The following is a 23,699-nucleotide window of genomic DNA, read 5'->3' as shown; positions in this document are numbered from 1 at the left end:
TAGCGGTGCTGCCAAGGTCAACACTTCCTTTGGTTTAGGCTCAGAGTCTACTGTGCAAAATGCACCGTGTTTACTTAACAAATTATTATTATTTTTTATTTTTATTTTTTAATACCTTTTATTTCTCCCCAGCGAGCTCAAATAAAAAACGACACCGAACACTAAACTGTCAGCACTGATTTAGTAGGTTAATCAACCCATGCAAGCGATGCGATAACCGCAGCTGATAAAATTAATCTGCAATTACCAGCACAGACTGCAGCCAATGTAAACAAGACACGTTATTTTTAAAACTTGTGCCGACCTGGGTTTGGATTAGCGGGAACCGTAAGAGGCAACAGACAATATATTCCATGTAATGAATTAGGCTATTCGTATTAGATATAAAAAAGTCAGCAAGCAAAAAAAAAAAAAAAAAAAAAAAAAAAAAAACAACAGGGAGGAGCAGGAGGAGGAGGAGGAGGAGGAGGAGGAGGAGGAGGAGGAGGAGGAGGAGGAGGAGGAGGACTGGGTCATCTGTGGCTGTATTGCACGATGGCAGCGCTTCAGAAAAAATTTGGGGGAGGAATCAGTAGTTAAACCAATGTTTTAAGGGTCGGGAGAAAAAAATAAATAAAAATAAAATAAAATTTAAAAAACAAGTTTGTTAGAGCGTTTAGCCTGGAATAAAAACACAATAAAACCACAGATTTGGAGAAGTATTACTGCCACAGGATAGCAAAATGAGCAGTGCTGTGAAGTATCACATTTTATATGGAAGAACTTGGAGGATGATGGAACCTGACCAAGGAACGGGGAACAATGCCGATGTAACGCCTTCTACGACCAAATAAAAAAATTAAAAAAAAGGAGCTGTCAACGTGACTTATGTTTTCATCAGAACACTCTACATATTTATAAATAAAAAGGGGTATTCTCCTAAAATATTAAAAATGATAGATTAACACTCACCATAAAATGAGCCTCACGCTCTTTGTTTGCGTTTGTTCTGCCAGTTATGAGTGACTAAACATGGTGTGTCGTGGTAGATGGGCTTTTAATGTCCTGGATCTGTTACTTTTTGGGAGCTTTGACAGCTGCTAGGAGGTGGGCGAGACACTTTTACACTATAGCTTTATCTGTCTAGTGGTCTCCATACTGTGGTCCGTGGGCTGAATGTGGCCCTTTGCTTGCCATTATCAATTATAGGAGGTTTCGCCTTCCACTGACACCAACAATGGGGCACTGTTCCTCTCATGGATGCCTATGATGGGGCACTATTCCTTCCAAGGATACCAGTGATGGGGCACTATTCACCCCAGGGATACCAATGATGGGGCACTATTCCTCCCACAAAGACCAATGATGGGACACTATTCCTCCCATGGATACCGATGATGGAGCACTATGCTTCTCACAGATACCGATGATGGGGCACTATTCCTCCCACAGATACCAATTATGGGGCATTATTCCTCCCACAGATACCAATGATGGGGCACCAATCCTCCCACTGATACGAATGATAAGGCACTATTCATACCACGGATACCAATGAAAGGGCACTATTCCTCCCACAGATACCAATGAAAGGGCACTATTCCTCCCCCCACTAAGACCAATGATGGAGCACTATTCCTCCCATGGATACCAATCATGGGTCACTATTCCTCCCACTGATACCAATGATGGGGCACTATTCCTCCCATGGATACCAATCATGGGTCACTATTCCTCCCATGGATACCAATGATGGGGCACTATTCCTCCCACTGACACCAATGATGGAGCACCATTCCTCCCATGGATACCAATCATGGGTCACTATTCCTTCCACGGATACCAATGAAAGGGCACTATACCTCCCCCCCAAGACCAATGAAGGGGCACTATTCATCCCAAGTCCAATGATGGGGCACTATTCCTCCCATTGATAGAGCAATATTCTCCCCACCAAAACCAATGATGAGGCACTATTCTTCCCACTAAAACCAATAACGGGGCACCATTCCTCCCACTAAGACCAATAATGGGGAACTATTACTCCCACTGATACCAATGATGGGTCACTAGTCCTCCCAATAATACCAATGATGGTGCACTATTCCTCCTTCCACTGACTACAGGCTCTTTGCATTTTTTATTTTGTTTAAGCTGAACACCAAGCCCGAGACAATATTTACTCCCACTGATTTTGGGGCATTTCCTAGCCCCCCCACCCCCCCACCTCCCCTGACCATTCCTGCCCCGCCCCCTAAAGTCTGAAAGCCTTTTGTTTAGACGGTCTGGAGACCCCGGCTTTCGAACATGAATGAGAGGGGTCATCTGAAACAGACTTGGACAGCAAGCAGTTACAGATCCAAATCTGCGAATACTAATACAAAGGTCTGTGGTGTATAATTATAGTGCCATTCAGTTAACATGTATTAAAATATGGCAGTACTGCCACTTAGAGAGATTTATGTTTTTTTTTCTTATTGCGCAAACAACCGGATTATCCCTTTCTTGTACTAACAAGCGCCAGAGATAGCAAAATTGATTGGCAGAGATTGGCAATGCTGATCGTTCTACATTTAAATAATTCTGCTAAGGCCAAAATGTGTTCTCGGTTTCCAAAGGGGACTAAACTGCTGTGGTACATTGGGCATATGTAAATGTATGGATACAACCATAAAGTAAGTGTACGGCACACAGATATACAAGCAGATTCCTTGCTGTCTGAAAATACCCCTAGAGGTAAGTGGTACCATTTCATAAACATGAATGTACATTATATAAAAACCACCACGGCTTTATTGCAAACTTATTTTGAGACTTAAAGCAGGACTTTAACCAGGACAGTTTGTTTTGTTACAGAACATCAACTAACAACAACGTACATTCCACACGAATAATTACGCTACCAAAATTGGTGTGTCCTGTCAACTGCCTGTAGCACTGCTCCCGTTTCTTCTTCCTGGAGGCCGCCATTTTGTTGAAGCCCAGAACATTCAATTTCTAATTGGAAACACCTCCCCTCTTCTTGGTCTTAAAAACTAGGTCACTTTCTTCAATTAAAATATGTGCATTTGCAGCCTCTTGGCTCAGCTAGAACAGAAGACTGGCAGAAGCTTTACAGTAGCTCACAGGGAAAAAGGAGAGAATATGAGGGAGATCAGATAAATCACTATCCTGGCAGCAGAGTTTGCCCTGTCACCTCTCTTGCTGTTACTTAATCCCTCCCTAATCTGTGTTCGCTCTGCACAATCTGTGTCATTCCTATTTTCTTCCCCCTTCAGCAACAGTAAATCTTAAAGCTGTCAGCTGACTGGCCTCTAGAGGCTCCAATTTCAGAGCACAGTGCCCAGAATAGAAAGCAACTGAGCATGTGCAGAGCAAGGCAAGATAGGGCATTACTGGGTTTTACACAGTACAGGCACTTATTTTAAATGTGTTAAAAAAAAAAAGGGACCAGCCTGAAGTGAGTCAATATTTGGACAGAATTTCCACTTTAAGCATGTTAACACTGGAGTTAAAACCAGATAGGTTTATAGATTTTTTTTTTGATTTTTTTTTTTTTTTTTTTATAGAGCTGAAAATAAATCTAAAAGCTTACAGCCCCATGCAATGATTTTAAGATTATGGAACTTTCTGAGCAAGAATATTACAGCTAGCTGCATTCTGAGTGAACACCAATGTTATAGAGTTAATATATTAAAAAAATAAAAAAATATGAGTCTACGATTGGTAACAATGATAGGGGTGGCATAACTAAGCACCTCAATTACAGCACTAAAATAGACTGTCCTTTTCCAATTAAATATAAAATTACAGAAATGCGTGGCATCTGAAAATGACACAAATGATTTACAGCCACATAATTCAGAGAAATAACTTAATGCATCATGCAAAAGAACATTTTAGCTTTAAATACACTAAAACCATACTTTATGCAAAAGCAAAAGGTTTGCATAATGATAAAATGAAAAACAAAAAAAAGGCAAAGGGTAATAAACCTCCCCCCCCCCCCCCCCCAAGACTGTCAGGGGCTTAAACTATGGCAGAAGAAATAATCTGCCATATTATAGGCGATTTATTACAGACGAAACACGTAGGGCAGTGCGCAACAGATCCAGGAGAGAAGGCTACTTTTTTTTTTTTTTTTGAGAGCTACGTTTTTAGTGAGCCGTCAGCTTCTACAGCGCTCCCCATAACACGGCTTAACTGTACGCTGGATTGTGATGTTATGGGAGGTGGTGGCTTGGTACTTTATGCCTGGTACTCTGGATTACAAACGTGAGCGTACACGTTTTTGTATTCATAAAAGTATGTTTACGGTGGACACTATGGTGTGTCTTTTTGAGGTGGGCTTTGTTCTGAAGTTGTATTTACCACCAAGTTCATTGACCATCTACCGAGAGTGTTTACATGTTTATGGGATATCAACCTACAGCTGCCATCTGAAATCCTTGATTTGCAAACAAAGCCTGCTTGTAAAGTGACCATACGGTCATGGGGGGTCCCCGATGGCGGTCTTCACAAGCACTTATAAAATGGATGTAACAGACCCAACTGGGACAGGGGCTTTTGGAGAGAACTGCAGGTTGGCCTCTTGCCTAATGACTATGGGCCCCGACTTTTGAGATGGGTTCTATTCTTCGAGAAGGTGTGTGCCTGGGGGACCTCTGGAGCACTTTTACTTTGGCTTCAAGTCCATGTCTCCCTGAAACACATAGACTCTGAGAACTGGGGGACCCGGATAATGATTGAGACCTCTATGACCAAACAAGCATTGACTGCTTTAACCCCCCTCCTAAACTCAGAGGAGATGTTAAAATAATCAGCACAAAACACAATGCTGGGGTCTCCTGCTATATTCTGTTTACCAGGGTGTCCCTCATGGTATTATTTCCCTATTGTGGGCCTCCTAGGTGTGAATCTTAATTTTTAATTGAGTCACCTATTGTTTCTGTCTGTCTGCTAAGCCTTTTAGAGAATTGGACAGCTCTAGGTCTTCTTACTTTGGAACTGGTGCTGAAAGGTCTGGGTAGGCACTGAGTGAACCTAGGCTTGTTTAGGTGACTAGTTCTTAATTAGATGACCGTTTATGTCGGCCGTTCCTTAGAAAATGTTAATTCTCTTACTGCTTACAGTTTACATAATGTGGTCAAGCTTTTACCTGATCTTGCAAGGTATATAATCTGGGTGAATTTACAATATAGTCAGTTCCAGTTTGCACCTAAGCTAGTGTTGCCTAGTCCTCGGGTGCAATATTCAACTATAATAACTGGTTGCAGTGTAAAGGAAGCTATATCTATCTTGATGGAGGAAGTCAAGCTGGGTGCCCCGTGGTCCGTCACATTTGTAATTTTGCATTATTCTGGAGAACTTTTGCATATTGCAGTTTGTTTTACGGATTTGTCTGCACAGATTATTTCGGATTTTAATAATTAAATGACTAACAAATTGCATTTACATATTATCCTTGATTGATAGTAGTATAGAAAATTTTATATTACATTACATATACATACACATATATATATATATATATATATATATATATATATATATATATATATATATATATATATATATATATATATATATATATATATATATATATATATATATATATATATATATATATAGCATATTGGGTTTTACACATTATAATATATTTATATTTTTTTTTATTTTTTTTAACTCATACACTTAGTTTGCTTGCAGCTTGTCAGTACTCTTGATAAGTAAACTTCTATTTTTATATTTGTATTATTACACGATTAAATAGCTGCTTGAAAATAGACCCCAGAGGGCCAAAAAGGTCGTCAAAGTTTGGAATGCTAATACATTTTAATAGTTCTAAGTATATGCAATGGGAAACTTCGCTCGAGTCAAGCCTCACTCATTTTAATTTCCCCCAATTATTACTATTTCAAGGGGAATACAACATCAGAAATAAACTCCTAAATAAAACACACATTGCAAAAATCCAAAACAATAAATTACCGCCCCAGCAGGGGCAGTAAACATTAATAGCTAAATCTGTTACTCTCTGCTACTCTACTCCTTTTACTGTTTTTTCGTTTTCCAAGACATCTTAAGTTTCCCAGCAAAAGAATGGGTGAAGTTTAAAAATAGCTAATTTTGGCTACAGCCCTACGCGTTTCTAAAACTTACACAACTGCAAATGAGAATAAAAACTAACTGTGCTTTATTCAAGTTAATTTGAAATACAAGGGAATCTTTTTTTTCTCTAGGGAGTTATAAACATACTAACTTTGACAGCACTGCTCATTTGATCCAGTAGTAAAAAATTAAATAAAAAAAAAAAAAAGGAAACCAAAAAGCGGAAAGAATGAGAAAAATAAAAAAAAAACAACGAAGGTGCGCCTATAAAAAGAAAAAGTGAAATGGTATGCGTACCAGCAGCGACTACAGCCGGAGGAGGCGATCCAGCCTCACCTCCACTTGTCTGACTCATTGGAGCAATGGAGGTCTCTTGGGAAGAGGGCAATTGCAGTTCCTTTGGGAGTAGATCATAAACAGATTCTGAAAAGGAAATTAACAAAATAGAAATAAAATTAGAAGATGAACACACTTTACATGCAATATTCTTCAGTTAGAAAAACAAACTCAAACATAAAAACAAGAACGTAAAGGCAAATTGGAGAATTATTCTATAACATGCACTCACTGCCCACTGTATTAGGTACACCTGTTCAATTGCTTGGTAACACAAATTGCTAATCAGCCAATCACATGGCAGCAACTCAATGCATTTAGGCAACTAGACGTGGTGAAGATGACTTGCTGAAGTTCAAACCGAGCATCAGAATGGGGAAGAAAGGGGATTTAAGCGACTTTGAACGTGGCATGGTTGTTGGTGCCAGACGGGCTGGTCTGAGTGTTTCAAAAACTGCTGATCTACCAAGATTTCCATGCACAACCATCATGCACTCACATTTAGAAAGAAGGCATATCTTAAAACCAAGTAATCTCAAGGACCCAGGCTGCACTGCAGCAATCCAGGGAGGTGTAGAGAGAAGCTACCTGCAGAGTTACACCACCACCAGAACCAGTTGGACAGTATGGGAATATTCCAGAACGATGTTTGCTGCCAGCTGTAATGCCCGTTTCTCAAGTATTGAGAATAAGATGTTACCGCCTTGAAGCGCATAGCCCTGCCCCCGGCATCTGAGGACATCCTGGAATATTCCCACGCTGTCCAACTTGTTTCATCTCTGTGTATAACCTGAGGCCAGTCACTTCACTGGGTATATGTGAGGGCTTACATTCACTTTACTGCCCTGCTCAGAGCTGAACAGCCTTCTGTCCAAAATATATCTGACTAGGTCCTCTTCCCAGTGGCCACTCACACAGCGGCCTCATTATTTCCTATTGGAGAGCCATGCTGAAGCCTAGTACACACTATTCGTTTTTTTGCTAAACCCAGTGGGCTGAAAAAAAAAAACGAAGAGCATGGGAGGAGCCGCTGTACTAACTATCCCAGGTTAGTCCAGCGATCTCCCCTGCTGAGCTATTGTGCTCTGATAGGGGGACACCACCTCCCCCTTCACCAGAAGACACCGGACAGAGCACCCAATTTTTGCGTTTCATCCGAGACATCTTATTGGTCCCAAATGACGTCTCATTGGACTAAACGCGTCAGTTCCAGTAGGCGATTGCGAATTACATGCCTAAAAGTAACACACTAAAAAGTAAAAAAAAATAAAAATAAAAAAATAAAAAAGGAAAACCAGTCAAAATAGCACAACTTTAAACGCCAAGTCTGAAACCAACCTGCTCTGTTTTCAGTACAAACGGCTCCAATTAAATTGAAATATGAAAATGAGGATACAATGTGACATGGATGTGTATACTGTATATATAATAAAGGGACTCGTAGACCTCGCAGAGTAAGGCAGGCATAAAACTGAGAGCCAAACAAGATAAACCTGCCAGGTAGTAGGGGAGTCATGTGAGGGCAGAGACAGGTAAACAGGTAAAGGCAAGACTACTGATCAACCTGCAGCCTCATTATACAATACTGTACACCCCATGCAGGGCCGCGCTCGCCCACACACAGATGTACACAGGTGTTCCGCACATCCATGTGCAGGCGGTCCCATTCATGTCTAATGGGACATGGACACAGCGTTCCTATGGAAAACATCCTGGAGCGCGCTTGGTTCCCCCCCCCCCTTCCCCCCGGAATCACAAGGTCTGCGTTCGGGGACCTCCACGGATGTCATACTGGGATACAGCGGCTGTGTCCCAATAGACATCAATGTGTCTGCCTGTGCAGGGGCGTGTTCACCCACACGGGCAGGCACAGGTATACCATATTGTAGGGCTTGACAACTTTGCTTTCAATCTACGAGCCAGCGAAAAGTTAGGAGACTGTTTTTTTGTTGGTTTTTTAACCTCTCCCCCCCCCCCCCCCTCCCTCCTGCCCAGGAGACAATCAGCTCTCAGCGCTGTCGCAGTTTGAATGACAATTGCGCGGTCATACAACACTGTACCCAAATGACATTTATATCATTTTCTTCCCACAAATAGCTTTCTTTTGGTGGTATTTGATCACCTCTGGGCTTTTTAATTTTTGCTAAACTAAAAAAGGACAGACATTTAAATAGAAAAAAAAAAAGTTTTTCTGTTATAAAATTTTGCTTTCGCTGGCACAGACGAGGCGGACACCGACAAGGCACTCCCGAGGCAGCACTGACGGGCACTCCCAAGGCAGCACTGACGGGCACTCCCGAGGCAGCACTGACGGGCACTCCCGAGGCAGCACTGACGGGCACTCCCGAGGCAGCACTGACGGGCACTCCCGAGGCAGCACTAATATATAGCACTGATGGGCACCGACAGGCATTACTAATTGGCACTTTGATGGGCACCGATTGGCAGATGTGGTGGGTACCTCTGACAGGGGCTTCGCTGATAATCAATGCACTGGTCATCAGTGCAGACCCCCCTCCCCCTCTGAGACGAGAGCCACAGATAGTCTCTCCCTTTCTGGCGCAAACCCAAATAAAGCCGTATCACCGGTACTTGCTGGTTCCCGCTGTGATTGATCACGCGGTAAAGAGCCTAAGTCATAGGCTCTTTACCACGATCTGAGATGCGGTGTGTGTCAGAGTTACACACAGCGCCACTGAACGCCGCTCTGAAGGCATGCGATCACGGCTCATCCTGCTGGACGTCATACGATGTCCAGTCAGGATAAGGGAGCCACATTGCGGATATCAAAACCACAATGGGGCAGGCAGGAAGTGGTTAACTAACAAAGCTTTATTTTCAATGACAAAACCCCTTCTCTAATGTAGCCCCGACGTGTGCGTCTTTACAGATCTACAACCAAACTTAGCTCTGATTTGCACTGATGGGCACAGATAGGCAACACTGATCGAGCTGCATGATAAAATTAAGGCATGGATTATCGGTGTAAATGTGGCTGTCAGAATTGCCGATTACCGTCTCGCCTTTCCACGCGCTGTGACAGCGCCTGAAGAAAGAACCGCTGATAACTGGCAAATTTGTTTACAATGTGATCAGCTGTGATTGGATACAACTGATCACATGGTAAAGGGCTGCTGTGATTGGCCTTTTACCTGGATCTGCGATTAGCTGTGCCCGAAAGACACAGCGATCACAGAGCATGTCCGACCCCCCCGGTTGTCCAGCTGCCCCGGTGTCAGACAATAGGAATTGCTTACACTTGGAAATGGGCTGACAAAGGCCCAGGCGGCAGGATGCAATTTCTAATCATCATGGTTACCTGGCACCTGGGATTCGTCTCGCACTGCAATATTGTGCTCCCAGTGTGAGTGAGGCCTTGGTATAAAGAGAATAGGCAAGGGCTGCGCTGTCTACTAATGCAAATCCGATGCAATTTTAGCCATTGTCTGTGCGGTGCGATTTCAGCCATCGCATGTGATGTGCACAGGAATGCGGTGCGAATTACATGCAATGTCTGCAAATCGCACCAGTGTAAACCCAGCCTCAACGTATGACCTCAACAGAGAGATCGCAATGACGATGCAGAGAGCTAAGACACTCTCTGCAGTGCGGCAGGGGACAGGCTTTTCTATGCCGTGGCTGATTTTTAAAGAAAGCAAAATAAGACGGCGCTCACCTTTTGTTTTAATGCACTGGGAATGAATTTAGCCAAGTGCATTAAACTGCAGCAAGTACCTGACGTTCTCTTTATCGTAACCTCTTGTGACCCACCGCACTGGAGGACTTGGACTCTGGGAGGGCGGGGAAGGAACAGATAATGCTCTGCTAAAGTACATATATACTGAAACTATACAGTACATCCAGGAAAGTATTCACAGCGCTTCACTTTTTCCACATTTTGCTATGTTACAGCCTTATTCCAAAATGGATTCAATTCATTCTTTTCCTCAAAATTTTACCAACAACACCCCATAATGACAACATAAAAAGACGTTTGTTTAAAATCTTTAAAAATGTATTAAAAAAAAAAAAAATAATAATAATAATCCCATGTACATAAGTATATACAGCCTTTGCTCAATACTTTGGCACCAATTACAACCTCTAGTCTTTTTGAGTATGATGCTACAAGCTTGGCACTCCTATTTTTTGGGCAGTTTCTCCCATTCTTCTTTGCAGGACCTCTCAAGTTCCATCAGGTTGGATGGGGAGGGTCGGTGCACAGCCATTTTTCAGATGTTTCCAGAGATGTTCAATCAGGTTCAATTCTGGGCTCTGGCTGGGCCACTCAAGGACATTCACAGAGTTGTCCCGTAGCCACTCCTTTGTTATCTTGGCTGTGTGCTTAGGGTTGTTGTCCTGTTGGAAGACGAACCTTCACCCCAGTCTGAGGTCCAGAGTGCTCTGGGGCAGATTTTCATCAAGGATGTCTCTGTACATTTCTGCATTCATCTTTCCCTCAATCCTGACTAGTCTCCCAGTTCCTGCTGCTGAAGAACATCCCCACAGCATGATGCTGCCACCACCATGCTTCACTGGTACTGGCCAGGTTATCAACAGTGTTCGGTTTCCTCCAGACATGACGCTTGCCATTCAGGCCAAAGAGTTCAATCTTTGCTTCATCAGACCAGAGAATTTTGTTTCTCATGTCCAAGAGTCCTTCAGGTGCCTTTTGGCAAACTCCAGGCAGGCTTTTACTGGAGGAGTGGTTTACATCTGGCCACTCTACCATACTGGCCTGATTGGTGGAGTGCTGCAGAGATGGTTGTTCTTCTGGAAGGTTCTCCTCTCTCCACAGAGAAATGCTGGAGCTCTGTCAGAGTGACCACCGGATTCTTGGTCACCCCCCTGACTAAGGCCCTTCTCCCCCGATTGCTCAGTTTGGTCAAGCAGCCCGCTCTAGGAAGATTCCTGGTGGTTCCAAACTTCTTCCATTCAGGAATGATGGAGGCCACTGTGCTCATTGGGACTTTCAATGCTGCAGAAAACATTTTGTACCCTTCCCTGGATCCGTGCCTCCATTCAATCCTGTCTCGGAGGTCTACAGACAATTCCTTGGACTTTGTGGCTTGGTTTGTGCTCTGACATGCACTGGTAACTGTGGGACCTTCTATAGATGGGTGTGTGCCTTTCCAAATCATGTCCAATCAACCAAATATACCACAGGTGGACGCAAAATAAGTGGACTCCAAACCAAGTTGTAGAAACATCTCAAGGGTGATCAGTGGAAATATGAGGTACCTGATCTCAATTCTGATGGAAAAATACTTGCCATCAGAATGTGAATACTTAGGTCCGATTCACACTGAGGCAACACGACTTACAGCGCGACTGCCTCAGGCGACCCAGACGCGACCGCTGCGGCGACTTGCAAAACGACTTCTGTATAGAAGTCAATGTATGTCGCCCCCAAAGTCGTGCAGGAACCTTTTTCCAAGTCGGAGCGACTTGTGTCGCTCCGATTAAAACGGTTCCATTGTAAAGAGCGGGACGCTACTTGTCAGGCGGCTAAGTCGCCTGACAAGTGGTCCTAGTGTGAACCGACCATTAAAGCGGAGGTCCACCCTAAAGTGGACCTTCCGCTCATTGGAATCCTCCCCCCCTCCGGCGCCACAATTGGCACCTTTCAGGGGGGAGGGGGGTGCAGGTACCTGTACAGTACAGGTATCTGCACCCACTTCCGGGATAGCTCTCTGCGGAAAGGGGCGTAGATTACGCCCCTTTCCGAAAGTCCCCCGCTGCCTGCTGGGAAACACACAGATCCCAGAGGCAGCGGGTCCATCCTTATTGCGCAGCACGACTCGTGCATGCGCAGTAGGGAAACGGGAAATGAAGCCGAAAGGCTCCACTTCCTGATTCCGATACCCAAGATGGCGGCGGCAGCACCCGAGAGACGATCGAGAGATCGGCTTCGGGTGCCGACACCGCGGGCACGCTGGGCGGGTAAGTGTCACTATTTTAAAAGTCAGCAGCTGCAGTATTTGTAGTTGCTGGCTTTAAAAAAAATAAAAAAAAAAATAAAAAAAGCGGACTCCCGGCGGACTCCCGCTTTAAGTACATGGGATTATTTAATTTTTAATAAATTTGCAAAGATTTAAAACAAAACTTCTTTCACGTTGTCCTTCTGGGATATTGTTTGTAGAATTTTGAGGAAAATAAAGAATTCAATCCATTTTGCAATAAGGATGCAACATAACAAAATATGGAAAAAGTGAAGCACTGTGAATACTTTCCGGATGCACTGTACATGCCGATAGGAATAAGGAGCCGAATGAGCAAAGGATAAACCAGCATGACTGTGCTGATGCTCCATCTCCGTCCGATTAGCAGGCCGGGGTGTATTCTTCACGAGATGTCAAGGTTAAGGAACTAGCTAAGCCGTCTAGCCGAGGATCCGGTACACAAGACTAGCTGTTAATTACAAAGTGCTTTGGCAAGCGAAATGACTCCCTTCACTACATCAGTGTATTTAGCACTTACAATTTTAAAAGAAATACAGGAAAAAAAAAATTTAAGAATTGAATTGACCTAGGTGGATGCAGCATTGGTCCCCAGCCGGCTCTAACACCGAGAACTGAGCAAGCAAAGACCGCTGATCACTCAGTTCTAAGCCCCTGTACACACGGTCGGACATTCTGCCAACCAAATCCGTTGGATTTTTTCCGACGGATTGTGTCCGAAACTGTTGCATACAAACGGTCGGACCAAGTTGTGGGAAAATCCGATCATTCAGAACGTGATGACGTTATTTCGTTACGATGGGACTACATTCAGGCTAGTAGCCAATAGCTTTGGTGTAGGAATTTCATCTGAGCATGCGTGGCACTTTGTCCGATTGGAATTCTCTACACATGATCGGAGTATGTCCGATCGGAGCAGTTTGTCGGAAAATATTTCCAACATGTTGGAAAATTGGGTCCGACGGATATTCAGACAGAATCAGTCCAATGCATACCACAAACAGTCGGATTATCCGACAACACGGTCCAATAGGACACATTCCGACGGATTCTCCGACCGTGTGTACAAGGGCTAAGAACTCGCCATGCAGAGAAGCTGGTGACTGTCAGTAACCGCTGTCAGCTCTGACTTCCCCCTGTCTGCTCACTGGAGTGGCTCACAGAGAGGCCGAGCCAGGTGTCTGTCCAGGCATGTGGGTGGATCCTGACCATATGGTCGCGATATTTCCACAGCCTGGACCGGCTCTGTGACATGAGCAGACAACGGGCTTCAGCTGCACAGTGACATTCCATTAAGTAGTTGTAAAACCCTCGCATATACCCAGTGAAGTGATTGAACTCAGGTGACACACAGAGATTAAACAAATCCTTCAGCATATGTTGTACTTGTTTATTTGCAGTCTTCTCTTCTCTACAGCCAAAAGATTCGCGCAGGAGAGCCAACCTGCTGCAGTACAGCCGCGGCGGCTGGTCGTCAAGTAGTTAAGAAAACCCCTGTTAAATTGTTTTGTTTTCCGAAGGAGGAAAAGAAAAAAACGGCTTCCAATTCCTGACTGTGCGTTTGTAAACCATGAGGCTCTGCAATCATTTCCAAAAGTATCCATAAACTTGGGCCCGGCCAGGGAAAAAAAAAACCAAAAAAAAAAAAAACCTTGTGTACGGAGGAGCGGAGGGGGCAAAAAACAAGATCCTAAACTTAGAACCGCAATCCCTCCGGACTTCTAATCCTGTAAATATCAGCAGCAAGAAGCTTTTTCAGAAGGAAGTGGCGAGTGTACGGTCTTAGGAGGGGGCGCGATTTTTAACCCCCCTCCTCCACCCCCCCAACCCCTGTCTGCTACAAAGGCAAAGTGGAAATTTAAAAAACGAGTGTGCATTGGGGGGGGGGGGGGGGGGTTGTTCTCTATATCTTTATTCCTCCCCCCCCCCCCCCCCCCCGGAAAAGACATCTATAAAAAGGGATCTCTAGCTGGCCGGGTGCCATGCTGGTTTTTTGAGGTCAACGGCATAAAATGTGACCTATTGTACAAAGCTGCAGTCAGAAACCTTGAGAATTTTACTGAGGGCTGATCCCTCGCAGGGACGCGAATTAGAAAGAAATAATACTGAGTATTTGTATTCATACCAGAAATGTCATTGTAATGCATTACAACTGTACTACAAAAAACCATCTACCTAAAAAAAAAAAAAATAATAATATATATATATATATATATATATATATATATATATATATATATATATATATATATATATATATATATATATATATATATATATATATAAAACATTTTTTTTTTTTTTTTTTTTTTTTTTTTAGGTAGATTGTTTTTTTGTAGCACACACACACTCACACACACACTCTAAATTACCAAAAGTATTGGGACGCCTGCCTTTACACATGAGCTTTAATGGCATCCCAGTCTTAGAGCCGCGTACACACGATCGGACATTCAGACAACAAAATCCACTGTTTTTTTTTTTTTTTCCTGACGGATGTTGGCTCAAACCTGTCTTGCATACACACGGTCGCACAAATGTTGTCGGAAATTCCGAACGTCAAAAACGCGGTGACGTATGACGAGCCGTGAAAGTTGACGTTCAATAGCCAGTGCGGCTCTTCTGCTCGATTCAGGGCACGCGTGGAACTTTGTGCATCTGAATTGCGTACACACGATCGGAATTTACGACAACCGATTTTCTTGACAGAAAATTTGAGATCCACATCTCATATTTTGTGTGTTGGAAACTCCGATGGAAAATGTCCGAAGGAGCCTACACAAGGTCGGAATTTCCGAGAAAAAGCTCCCATTGAACATTTTTCATTGGAAAATCCGACCCCGTGTATACGGCATTAGACCGTAGGGTTCAATATTGAGTTGGCCCACCCTTTGCAGCTTTAAACAGTTTCATCTCTTCTGGGAAGGCCGTCCACAAGGTTTAGGAGGGTGTCTATGGGAATGTTTGACCATTCTTCCAGAAGAGCATTTGTGAGGTCAGGCACTGAGGTTGGAGGAGAAGGCCTGGCTCGGAGCCTCCGCTCTAATTCATGCCATGGGGGTTCTATCAGGTTGAGGTCAGGACTCTGTGCAGGCCAGTCAAGTTCCTCCTCCACAAACTCGTTCTTCCATGGATCGGGCTCAGGTAAAAGGGTCAGTCTGGGGGGAGCTGCAGCACAGAAGGTTTGAGGTCCCTCAAACTTTGTAGGCGAGTCAAGTTCCTCCACCCCAAACTCGCTCATCCACGTCTTTATGGACCTTGTTTTGTGCACTGGTGCTCAGTCATGTTGGAACAGGAAGGAGCCATCCCCAAATTGTTGCCACAAAGTTGGGTGCATGAAATTGTCCAAAATGTCTTGGTATGCTGATGCCTTAAGAGTTCCCCTCACTGGAACTACAGGGCCAAGCCCAACCCCTGAAAAACAACCCCCCACCATAATCCACCCTCCACCAAATGATTTGGACCAGATATGCCGCGTACACACGATCGGAAATTCGGCCAGAAAAAGACAGATGAGAGCTTTTGATCAGTAAATTTGATAGTGTGTATGCTCCATCGGACTTTTGCTGGCCAAATTCCGGCCAGCAAAAGATTGAGAGCATGTTCTTAATTTTTTCGGTCAGAAAAAGTTGCAACGCACAAAAACTCCTGCATGCTCAGATTCAACTAAGAGATGGAAGCTATTGAACTTCCTTTTTCTAGTCCTGTCGTAGGTGTTGTACGTCACCGCGTTCTTGACGGTGGGAATTTTGGTGTGACCGTGTGTATGCAAGACAGCTTGAGCAAAATCTCATTGGAATTCCGTCGGGAAAACCATCAGAGTGTTTCCAATCGTGTGTACGCGGAAATAGGGTTGCCCACCTGTCCGCATTTGGAATTATGTGTCCAGGTTTCATTCCGCCTGAAACCCTGACACACATTTAGACTGTGCTGCGGCTCCCAAGCAACTGAGCCTCATACATAGAACGAGTTTGGGGTGGAGGAACTTGACTGGCCTGCACAGAGTCCTGATCTTAACCAGATAGAACACCTTTGGGATGAATCAGGGTGGAGACTGCGAGCCAGGCCTTCTTCTCCACATCAGTGACTGACCTCACAAGTGCGCTTCTGGAAGAATGGTCAAACATCCCCATAGACATCTCCTTAACCTTGTGGACGGCCTTCCCAGAAGAGTTGAAGCTGTTATAGCTGCAAAGGGCGGAGCCAACTCAATATTGAACCCGACGGACTAAGACTGGGATGCCATTAAAGTTGATGTAAAGGCAGGGGTACCAATACCTATGCTAGCAGAATAAGGATTAAAAATGGTTAAAGTTGATAAAGTTACATAGTTAGTAAGGTGGAATAAAGACACCAGTCCATCCAGTTCAACCTGAGTGTGTCTACAATTGCCCCTATCCCTGTACATTGCACACTCACATCGGTCCCTACCCTCAAGGAACCCACAATCCAAGGTCCTCATTCATATACTAGGGCCAATTTTGGACAGAAGCCAATTAACCTACCTGCTTATCTTTTGAGTGTGAGAGGAAACCGGAGTACCCAGAGGAAACCCACGCAGGCGGGGGGGGGGGGAGAACATGCAAACTCCAGGCAGGTAGTGTGCCACTGTGCCGCCCATAGCAAGAATTTAGTTTTTAGGGAGCCCCCAAAAAGGCCAAAAACAACATTTTCAGATCAGTCATTAGAAACGATTTAAAAGTTTTTGCATACAGCGGGGTTCCTCCTTAATCTATTCACAAGTATGTAAAAACAGCAACAACCGGTTCTATAAACTCTGAATGACCCACAATAAAAAAAAAAAAAAAACACAATGAAACACCAAAAGGAAATATTTCGGGGCCATGTGATGTTGTGTAGTCGGTTGGGCTGGATTTCACGGTGAGAAAATGAACTGCTGGAAATGGATGAGGTTATTTAAGCCCCGTGTAGCAGCGTCATGACCAGCTCAGGACTCCTCGGCAGTTTTGCTTGGCTGCTCGCGCTGTAACTTTTGGCGAGAAGATGCCATCCCGAGCGCAGCTACAACAATGCGGTAAGAAGACGGGGACCAGCAGGGTAAGAGCGCCAACTCCACCCTCCCCTCTTACCGCATTAGGTTGCATCCGCTTACATAACACATCCAACCATCAAAAAGGATAAATCGTGAATGAAGATACTGCCCTATAGACGTTCCCTTTAGATATCCACCAATCACACCTCAACACCCACAAATTCAGGAGAACACCAATTCATTGCTAATGCTGCACCAGTCGAAAGTCAACTTTGTTGACCAGTATGTATTTTCTTTTCTGTACATTTTTAAAAAAAGACAAAAAAAAATAAAAATAAATGTGCAGAGATTTACTGATTATAGGTTTTATTTTTTTTTAAATTGTACCCAGACATACAATTTTAAAAACAGGGGTCAGGAAGCCGTTGATTTCCATCGACTGCAAGGGGGGCGACAGGTGGATTGTGAGCCACGGCTCTAACCCCACCCCACCCCACCCCCAGCCGGTCCCCAGTTAGCTGCAGAGCTGAGAGCGGGAGGCGGATGGAAGGGGAGGGGCGGGAACTGCTCAGTGATTGGTTTGTAGGTGGTCCTAGCAACCAATCACCAGTTTGCTAATTATGAACACCGGCAGCTCTCATCTTCCACCCGGCACACACTGGCAGGTACATTTTACTGCACCTACACAGCATTGTGTGTATGGGGGGGGGGGGGGGTACACTGTTGAAGGGGGAACAGAGGACACTATGGGGGGCTTGATATTAAGGGGATCAGATTATGCTGTTTTGAGGGGTACAGGACACTACTGGGGGGGGCAGAGGACACTACAGTGGGCTGGGTGTGATGTGAAGGGGGCAGATGAGGCAGCATTGGGGGAGGGGGGGTACAGGACACTACTGTGGGGGGCAGGACTACACTACGGGGGGGGAGGGTTACATATCACTAGTGTGGGAGAGGGGGGCAAAGAACACTAGAATGGGGGGAATTATGTGATGGAGGCAGAGGACACAGCATTGGTGGGTACCGAACACTACTATGGGGGGCAGAGAACACTACGGGGGGGGGGGGGAGCTAATGTGAAGGTGGCAGAGGACACTACTGTGGGAGGAGGGGGCAGAGTATATTACAGTGAGGGGGATGATTTGAAGGGGGCAGAGGACATTGCCTTGGGGGGGGGGGTACAGAACACTACTGTGGGAGGAGGGGGCAGAGAACACTACAGTAGGGAGGTTGATTTGAAGGGGGCAGAGGACATTTCCTTGGGGGGAGGGGGGTGCAGAACACTACCGTGGGAGGGAGGGGGCAGAGAACACTACTATGGGGGACAGAGAACACTAGAGTGGGGGGTAAGGGGGTAATATGAAGGGGGCAGAGGACATTGCCTTAGGGGGGTACAGAACACTACTGTGGGAGGAGGGGGCAGAGGACACTACAGTGGGGGGGTGATTTGAAGGGGGCAGGGGACATTGCCTTGGGGGGGTACAGGACATTACTGTGGGAGGAGGGCAGAGGATACTACAGTGGGGGGGGGGGGGAACAGAACACTACTGTGGGGTGAAGGGGGAGGGGATAGTGCTACAGGGGGTAGAGAAGGTTTAGGAGATATTTCTTGGACCTACAGGTAAGCCTTAATCTAGGTTTACAACCACTTTAAGCCAATCAGGTTTAATAACACAACTAGCAATAGGACAATCAGGCCCAAGAACATAGAAGTCACATGCTGCCAGCATACTGGAAATCCCAACTCTATAAGTGCCTGGATAAGTGCCTGGTGGCGAGGGACCATGAATGGTTGAGTATACCTTAGGGTTATGGTATGGTACGGTATGGTATGGTATGGCAAGCATGTACTGGCCATTGGGACTACAGGGAGTTTCCCCGGTGGGCCGATGGCTCAGTGGGCCGGTTTCAGTGACAAAGTAATGGCTGTGCGCCTCGCCCTCAACTTCATACAGTGATATGAGACAGAGGAGAAAAATACAGAGGAGAATAAGGGAAATAATAAAAGAGGTTAATGAGGATTCCTTATGTTATACTACTTATGTTTTTTTGCACAATTGCGTATAGTTTTATATACTGTTTTTGTGCTTGTTTGCAAAATTAAAATAGGCCGGTCTGGGTGAAGTCCAGGGCCAAATTTTTGTCCCAGTCCAGCCCTGTGGTATGGTGATTTGGGGGCATCAGGAGACCCTGTTAAACTGCAAATTGACAGTTACGGGTCGATTTACTAAAACTGTAGAGTGCAAAATCTGGTGCAGCTCTGGATAAAAGCCAATTGGCTTCCAGGTTTTATTGTCAAAGCTTAATTGAAAAAGCTGGAGGTTAGAAACCCGATTGGCTACCATACACAACTGCACCAGATTTTGCACTCTCCAGTTTTAGTAAACCAACCCCTTCCTTTCTAACACAGCCTCTCTCAACACAGAGGAACCCTCGAAAAATAACCTCCCCCCAGACTATTAGGGAACCTTTGCTAAAAACTACTACGGTATATCTACAACTCATGATACATTAGTGGGATGGTCAGTGGGAAGAATGGTCCTCACACTTGTGGCCATTGGGAAGAATTCCCCCCTTACAGATAGGCAAGATCAATGGTGTCATTGGGAACTTATCTGAGAGGTGCAAATTGCTCAAGGAACCCCTACAACCTCTGGAAGAAACCTAGGTGTCTATGGAAACCGGGCTGAGAAACCCTGATCTAACATATCAGCGGTGATGTCCAGAAAATGATGAAAGCTACATAAAAAAAAAAATAATAATTATATATATATATATATATATATATATATATACACATATACATACACACACACACACATATATATATATATATATATATACACACACACACACACACACACACACACACACACACACACATATATATATATATATATATATATATATATATATATATATATATATATATATATATATAAAAAATTAAAGACAACACCCTTACACGGCTTATATTTCGTACCCTGCTGTATTGTAACGGTTTCGCCATCTGCAGCCCCGATATGTGGATACAAAACTTCATAGCTTGCGATGGTTCCATACAGCTGCAAAGGGGTTAAAGTACCCCTTGAAGAGCCGAGCGATTTCCAAAGCCAACAAAGTATCCAAGGAATGCAGAGGATGGTTGTATGCCAACAATATTCTAAAAGATTAACAATGCAACATCCCCGCCCTCCCATGTAGCTCCTTACCATGCACACACTGGGGCTCTTGGAGCAGAGAACGGGAATAACACTGACAACATTAATCAGTAACCAAGTGCGGATAGCAACATCGAGACAGCGATAAACGCATCAGCAGCTCGTTGAAAGCTTAACTTCCCATCGCAGTATTTTTAGACGTGTTCCATGGCATAGTGATACAGGTCTCTAGTTCACGATCGGGTTTCTGAGGCACGTTCGTACGGAAAGGCTCTTGGACAACTCCTGGACCCAGGACACATGGCACAGATACCAGTGGTTGTGGACATAGTAACAGACACTGGCGTCATTCAAAAAGGAAAATCACAACCCTCGTGGCTGTGGAACTCGTATTTCCTTGTGCACAAATCTATTTCCAAAACACAGAGAGTCCCGGTTACAAAACACTAGGGCGGCAACCAATGATTATTTTCATAATCAATTCGTTGGCCGAATATTGTTTTCATGAATAGATCAGATAATAAAATTAAAATTTTAAATGTAAAAATATGTAAAGTTAAAAAAGAAAAAAAAAAAAAGAAAGGCAATTCATTCTTAAGTATATGCAGTGGTAAAATATAAATAACCAACTATAATGTTAGGGAGCAAAATATCTAATCCACTGTGAGAATAACAGACAGAAGAGATATACTGTAAATACTATTAGAGGAGATATACTGTATATACTAGAAGAGATATACTATATATACTACCATATTAGAGGAGATATACTGTATTTTACTATTAGAAGAGATATACTGTATATACTATTAGAGGAGATATACTATATATACACACTATTAGAGGAGATATACTGTATAATACTAAGAGATATACTGTATATACACTATTAGAAAAGATATACTGTATATACAAGGGGTGCAACGGATCGAAAAAATCCACGGATTTAATCATTCCTCAGACCGGATCATTTTTTGAATCAGCAAATAATAATAATTGAATTTGCAAAAACTTGTGAAAATTCCACCACCATATAGTCCCCACTGTAATATACATCTCCCCCACTGTAATATTGGCAGAGTATGGGCAGAGTACGGAGGGATGGCTGTGACTGCATTTGTCACAGAGCAGCGCTGTGGGCACTACAGATCCAGCCCACTGCTATCCGATCTCTCCGCTCCACTGTACAAATCAGTACACAGAGGGGAAGAGGGTCATTTGATGGATCGATCACATTGTAAACGCCCACCGGGTGTACAAAGATGGCCGCCGCTCCGGAGCTAGGCCGAAGCCGCTGCCTTTCCTAAGGCAGAGATGCGATCTGCGGCGCGTGCCGATCCGAACAGGGTGACCCATTTAGATCACGGATCGGTGACGATCCGTTGCATCCCTAGTACACTATGAGAAGAGATGTACTGTATATACTATTAGAGGAGATAGACTGTATATACTATTGGAGGTTGAATCTGGTAAATAGTCTCAGAGAACACATTTTTATTTAGACCCCTTTCACACTGGGGCGCATGTCATTTGCCTCCCACATAATATGTCCTGCACGGCCTTTAAAGTAATTTTTTTTTTTTTTTTTAAACAAAACATGTTATACTTACCTGCTCTGTGTAATGGTTTTACACAGAGCAGCCCTGATTCTTCTCTTCTGGGGTCCCCCACCGATGCTTCTGGCTCCTCCTGCCTTCAGAGTGCCCCAGTATCAAGTTGCAAATTATAGTATAGCATGCCCCTATAGCAAGGAAAAAAAAAAAAACTAACTGTCTTTAGACCCACTCACATCCTGCCAAGGACTACATGTCCCATGAGACATTAATCCTCACACATTCACAAGTTCTCAGGAACTTGCTGACATGTATGGATGGTGTACTGAGCTGCATTTCCTGATATGTAAACAAATAACGCATTCTGTATGCAGGCCAACTAATCGGCTGGCTGATTAATCGATTGTTTCGACCCTAGTTTACACTGCTTTCTATGGCCCCATCTTCAAGGGCAGCGGCATAAAATAAAGGCGAGGACCCCTGGCTCTTAGATGTCCAAAGATATTCCTTCAATGTATATCTAGAACGTTTTGGCTCTACTATGGGTTTCATAGCAAACAGTGGAGTTGAGGTTCCTTCTCTATACAAACATTTTATCTAAAAACATTCAAACTCTTCACCGCTTGACAAAAATATAAAATAGAGGAGGATCCAGAGTTGGCCTCACACAGGCCGGTTCTTCACTGGCCTTCAGGTCTTCGGCACCAGCATGTTTAGTGTGGGAAGCCGGCTCTGACTTCCTGTGACAGCATCTCCCAGTCACAGTGGAGAAGGCGGCGTCTCCCAGTCACAGAGGAGGAGGGAGAAGGGAGGAGGGAGGCGTCTGTCACAGTGGACAAGGAGGAAGAGGCGGCGTCTCCCAGTCACAGTGGAGAAGGGAGGAGGGAGGCGTCTCCAGTCACAGTGGAGAAGGGAGAAGGGAGCAGGGAGGCGTCTCCCAGTCACAGTGGAGAAGGGAGCAGGGAGGCGTCTCCCAGTCACAGTGGACAAGGAGGATGAGGCGGCGTCTCCCAGTCACAGTGGAGAAGGGAGCAGGGAGGCGTCTCCCAGTCACAGTGGAGAAGGGAGCAGGGAGGCGTCTCCCAGTCACAGTGGAGAAGGGAGCAGGGAGGCGTCTCCCAGTCACAGTGGAGAAGGGAGCAGGGAGGCGTCTCCCAGTCACAGTGGAGAAGGGAGCAGGGAGGCGTCTCCCAGTCACAGTGGAGAAGGGAGCAGGGAGGCGTCTCCCAGTCACAGTGGAGAAGGGAGGAGGGAGGCGTCTCCCAGTCACAGTGGAGAAGGGAGGAGGGAGGCGTCTCCCATTCACAGTGGAGAAGGGGAGAAGGGAGGAGGGAGGCGTCTCCCAGTCACAGTGGAGAAGGGAGCAGGGAGGCGTCTCCCAGTCACAGTGGAGAAGGGAGCAGGGAGGCGTCTCCCAGTCACAGTGGAGAAGGGAGGAGGGAGGCGTCTCCCAGTCACAGTGGAGAAGGGAGGAGGGAGGCGTCTCCCAGTCACAGTGGAGAAGGGAGGAGGGAGGCGTCTCCCAGTCACAGTGGAGAAGGGAGGAGGGAGGCGTCTCCCAGTCACAGTGGAGAAGGGGAGAAGGGAGGAGGGAGGCGTCTCCCAG

General features: G+C 44.8%; 1 protein-coding gene across 3 annotated transcripts in view; it reads right to left on the bottom strand.

The window, feature by feature from the left end:
* NFAT5 (nuclear factor of activated T cells 5) overlaps positions 1-23,699 on the bottom strand; it is a 126,586-nt gene that overhangs the window by 75,422 nt on the left and 27,465 nt on the right. For 2 of the 3 annotated variants that reach the window (XM_077451837.1, XM_077451848.1), the window contains exon 2: positions 6,388-6,513. In XM_077451837.1, the coding sequence (XP_077307963.1) occupies positions 6,388-6,513 (126 nt within the window). Of the gene's footprint in view, positions 1-6,387; positions 6,514-23,699 lie in introns of those variants that run through there. The other variant, XM_077451858.1, reaches the window with a different exon arrangement.

The sequence above is a fragment of the Lithobates pipiens genome, unplaced genomic scaffold (genome assembly GCF_037356315.1).
Source record: "Lithobates pipiens isolate NorthernLeopardFrog02 unplaced genomic scaffold, aLitPip1_a1.2 Scaffold_10, whole genome shotgun sequence".
Taxonomy (NCBI): Eukaryota; Metazoa; Chordata; class Amphibia; order Anura; family Ranidae; genus Lithobates; species Lithobates pipiens.
The sequence above is the reverse complement of the archived record's forward strand: the minus strand, read 5'-3'. Positions and strand labels throughout refer to the sequence as shown.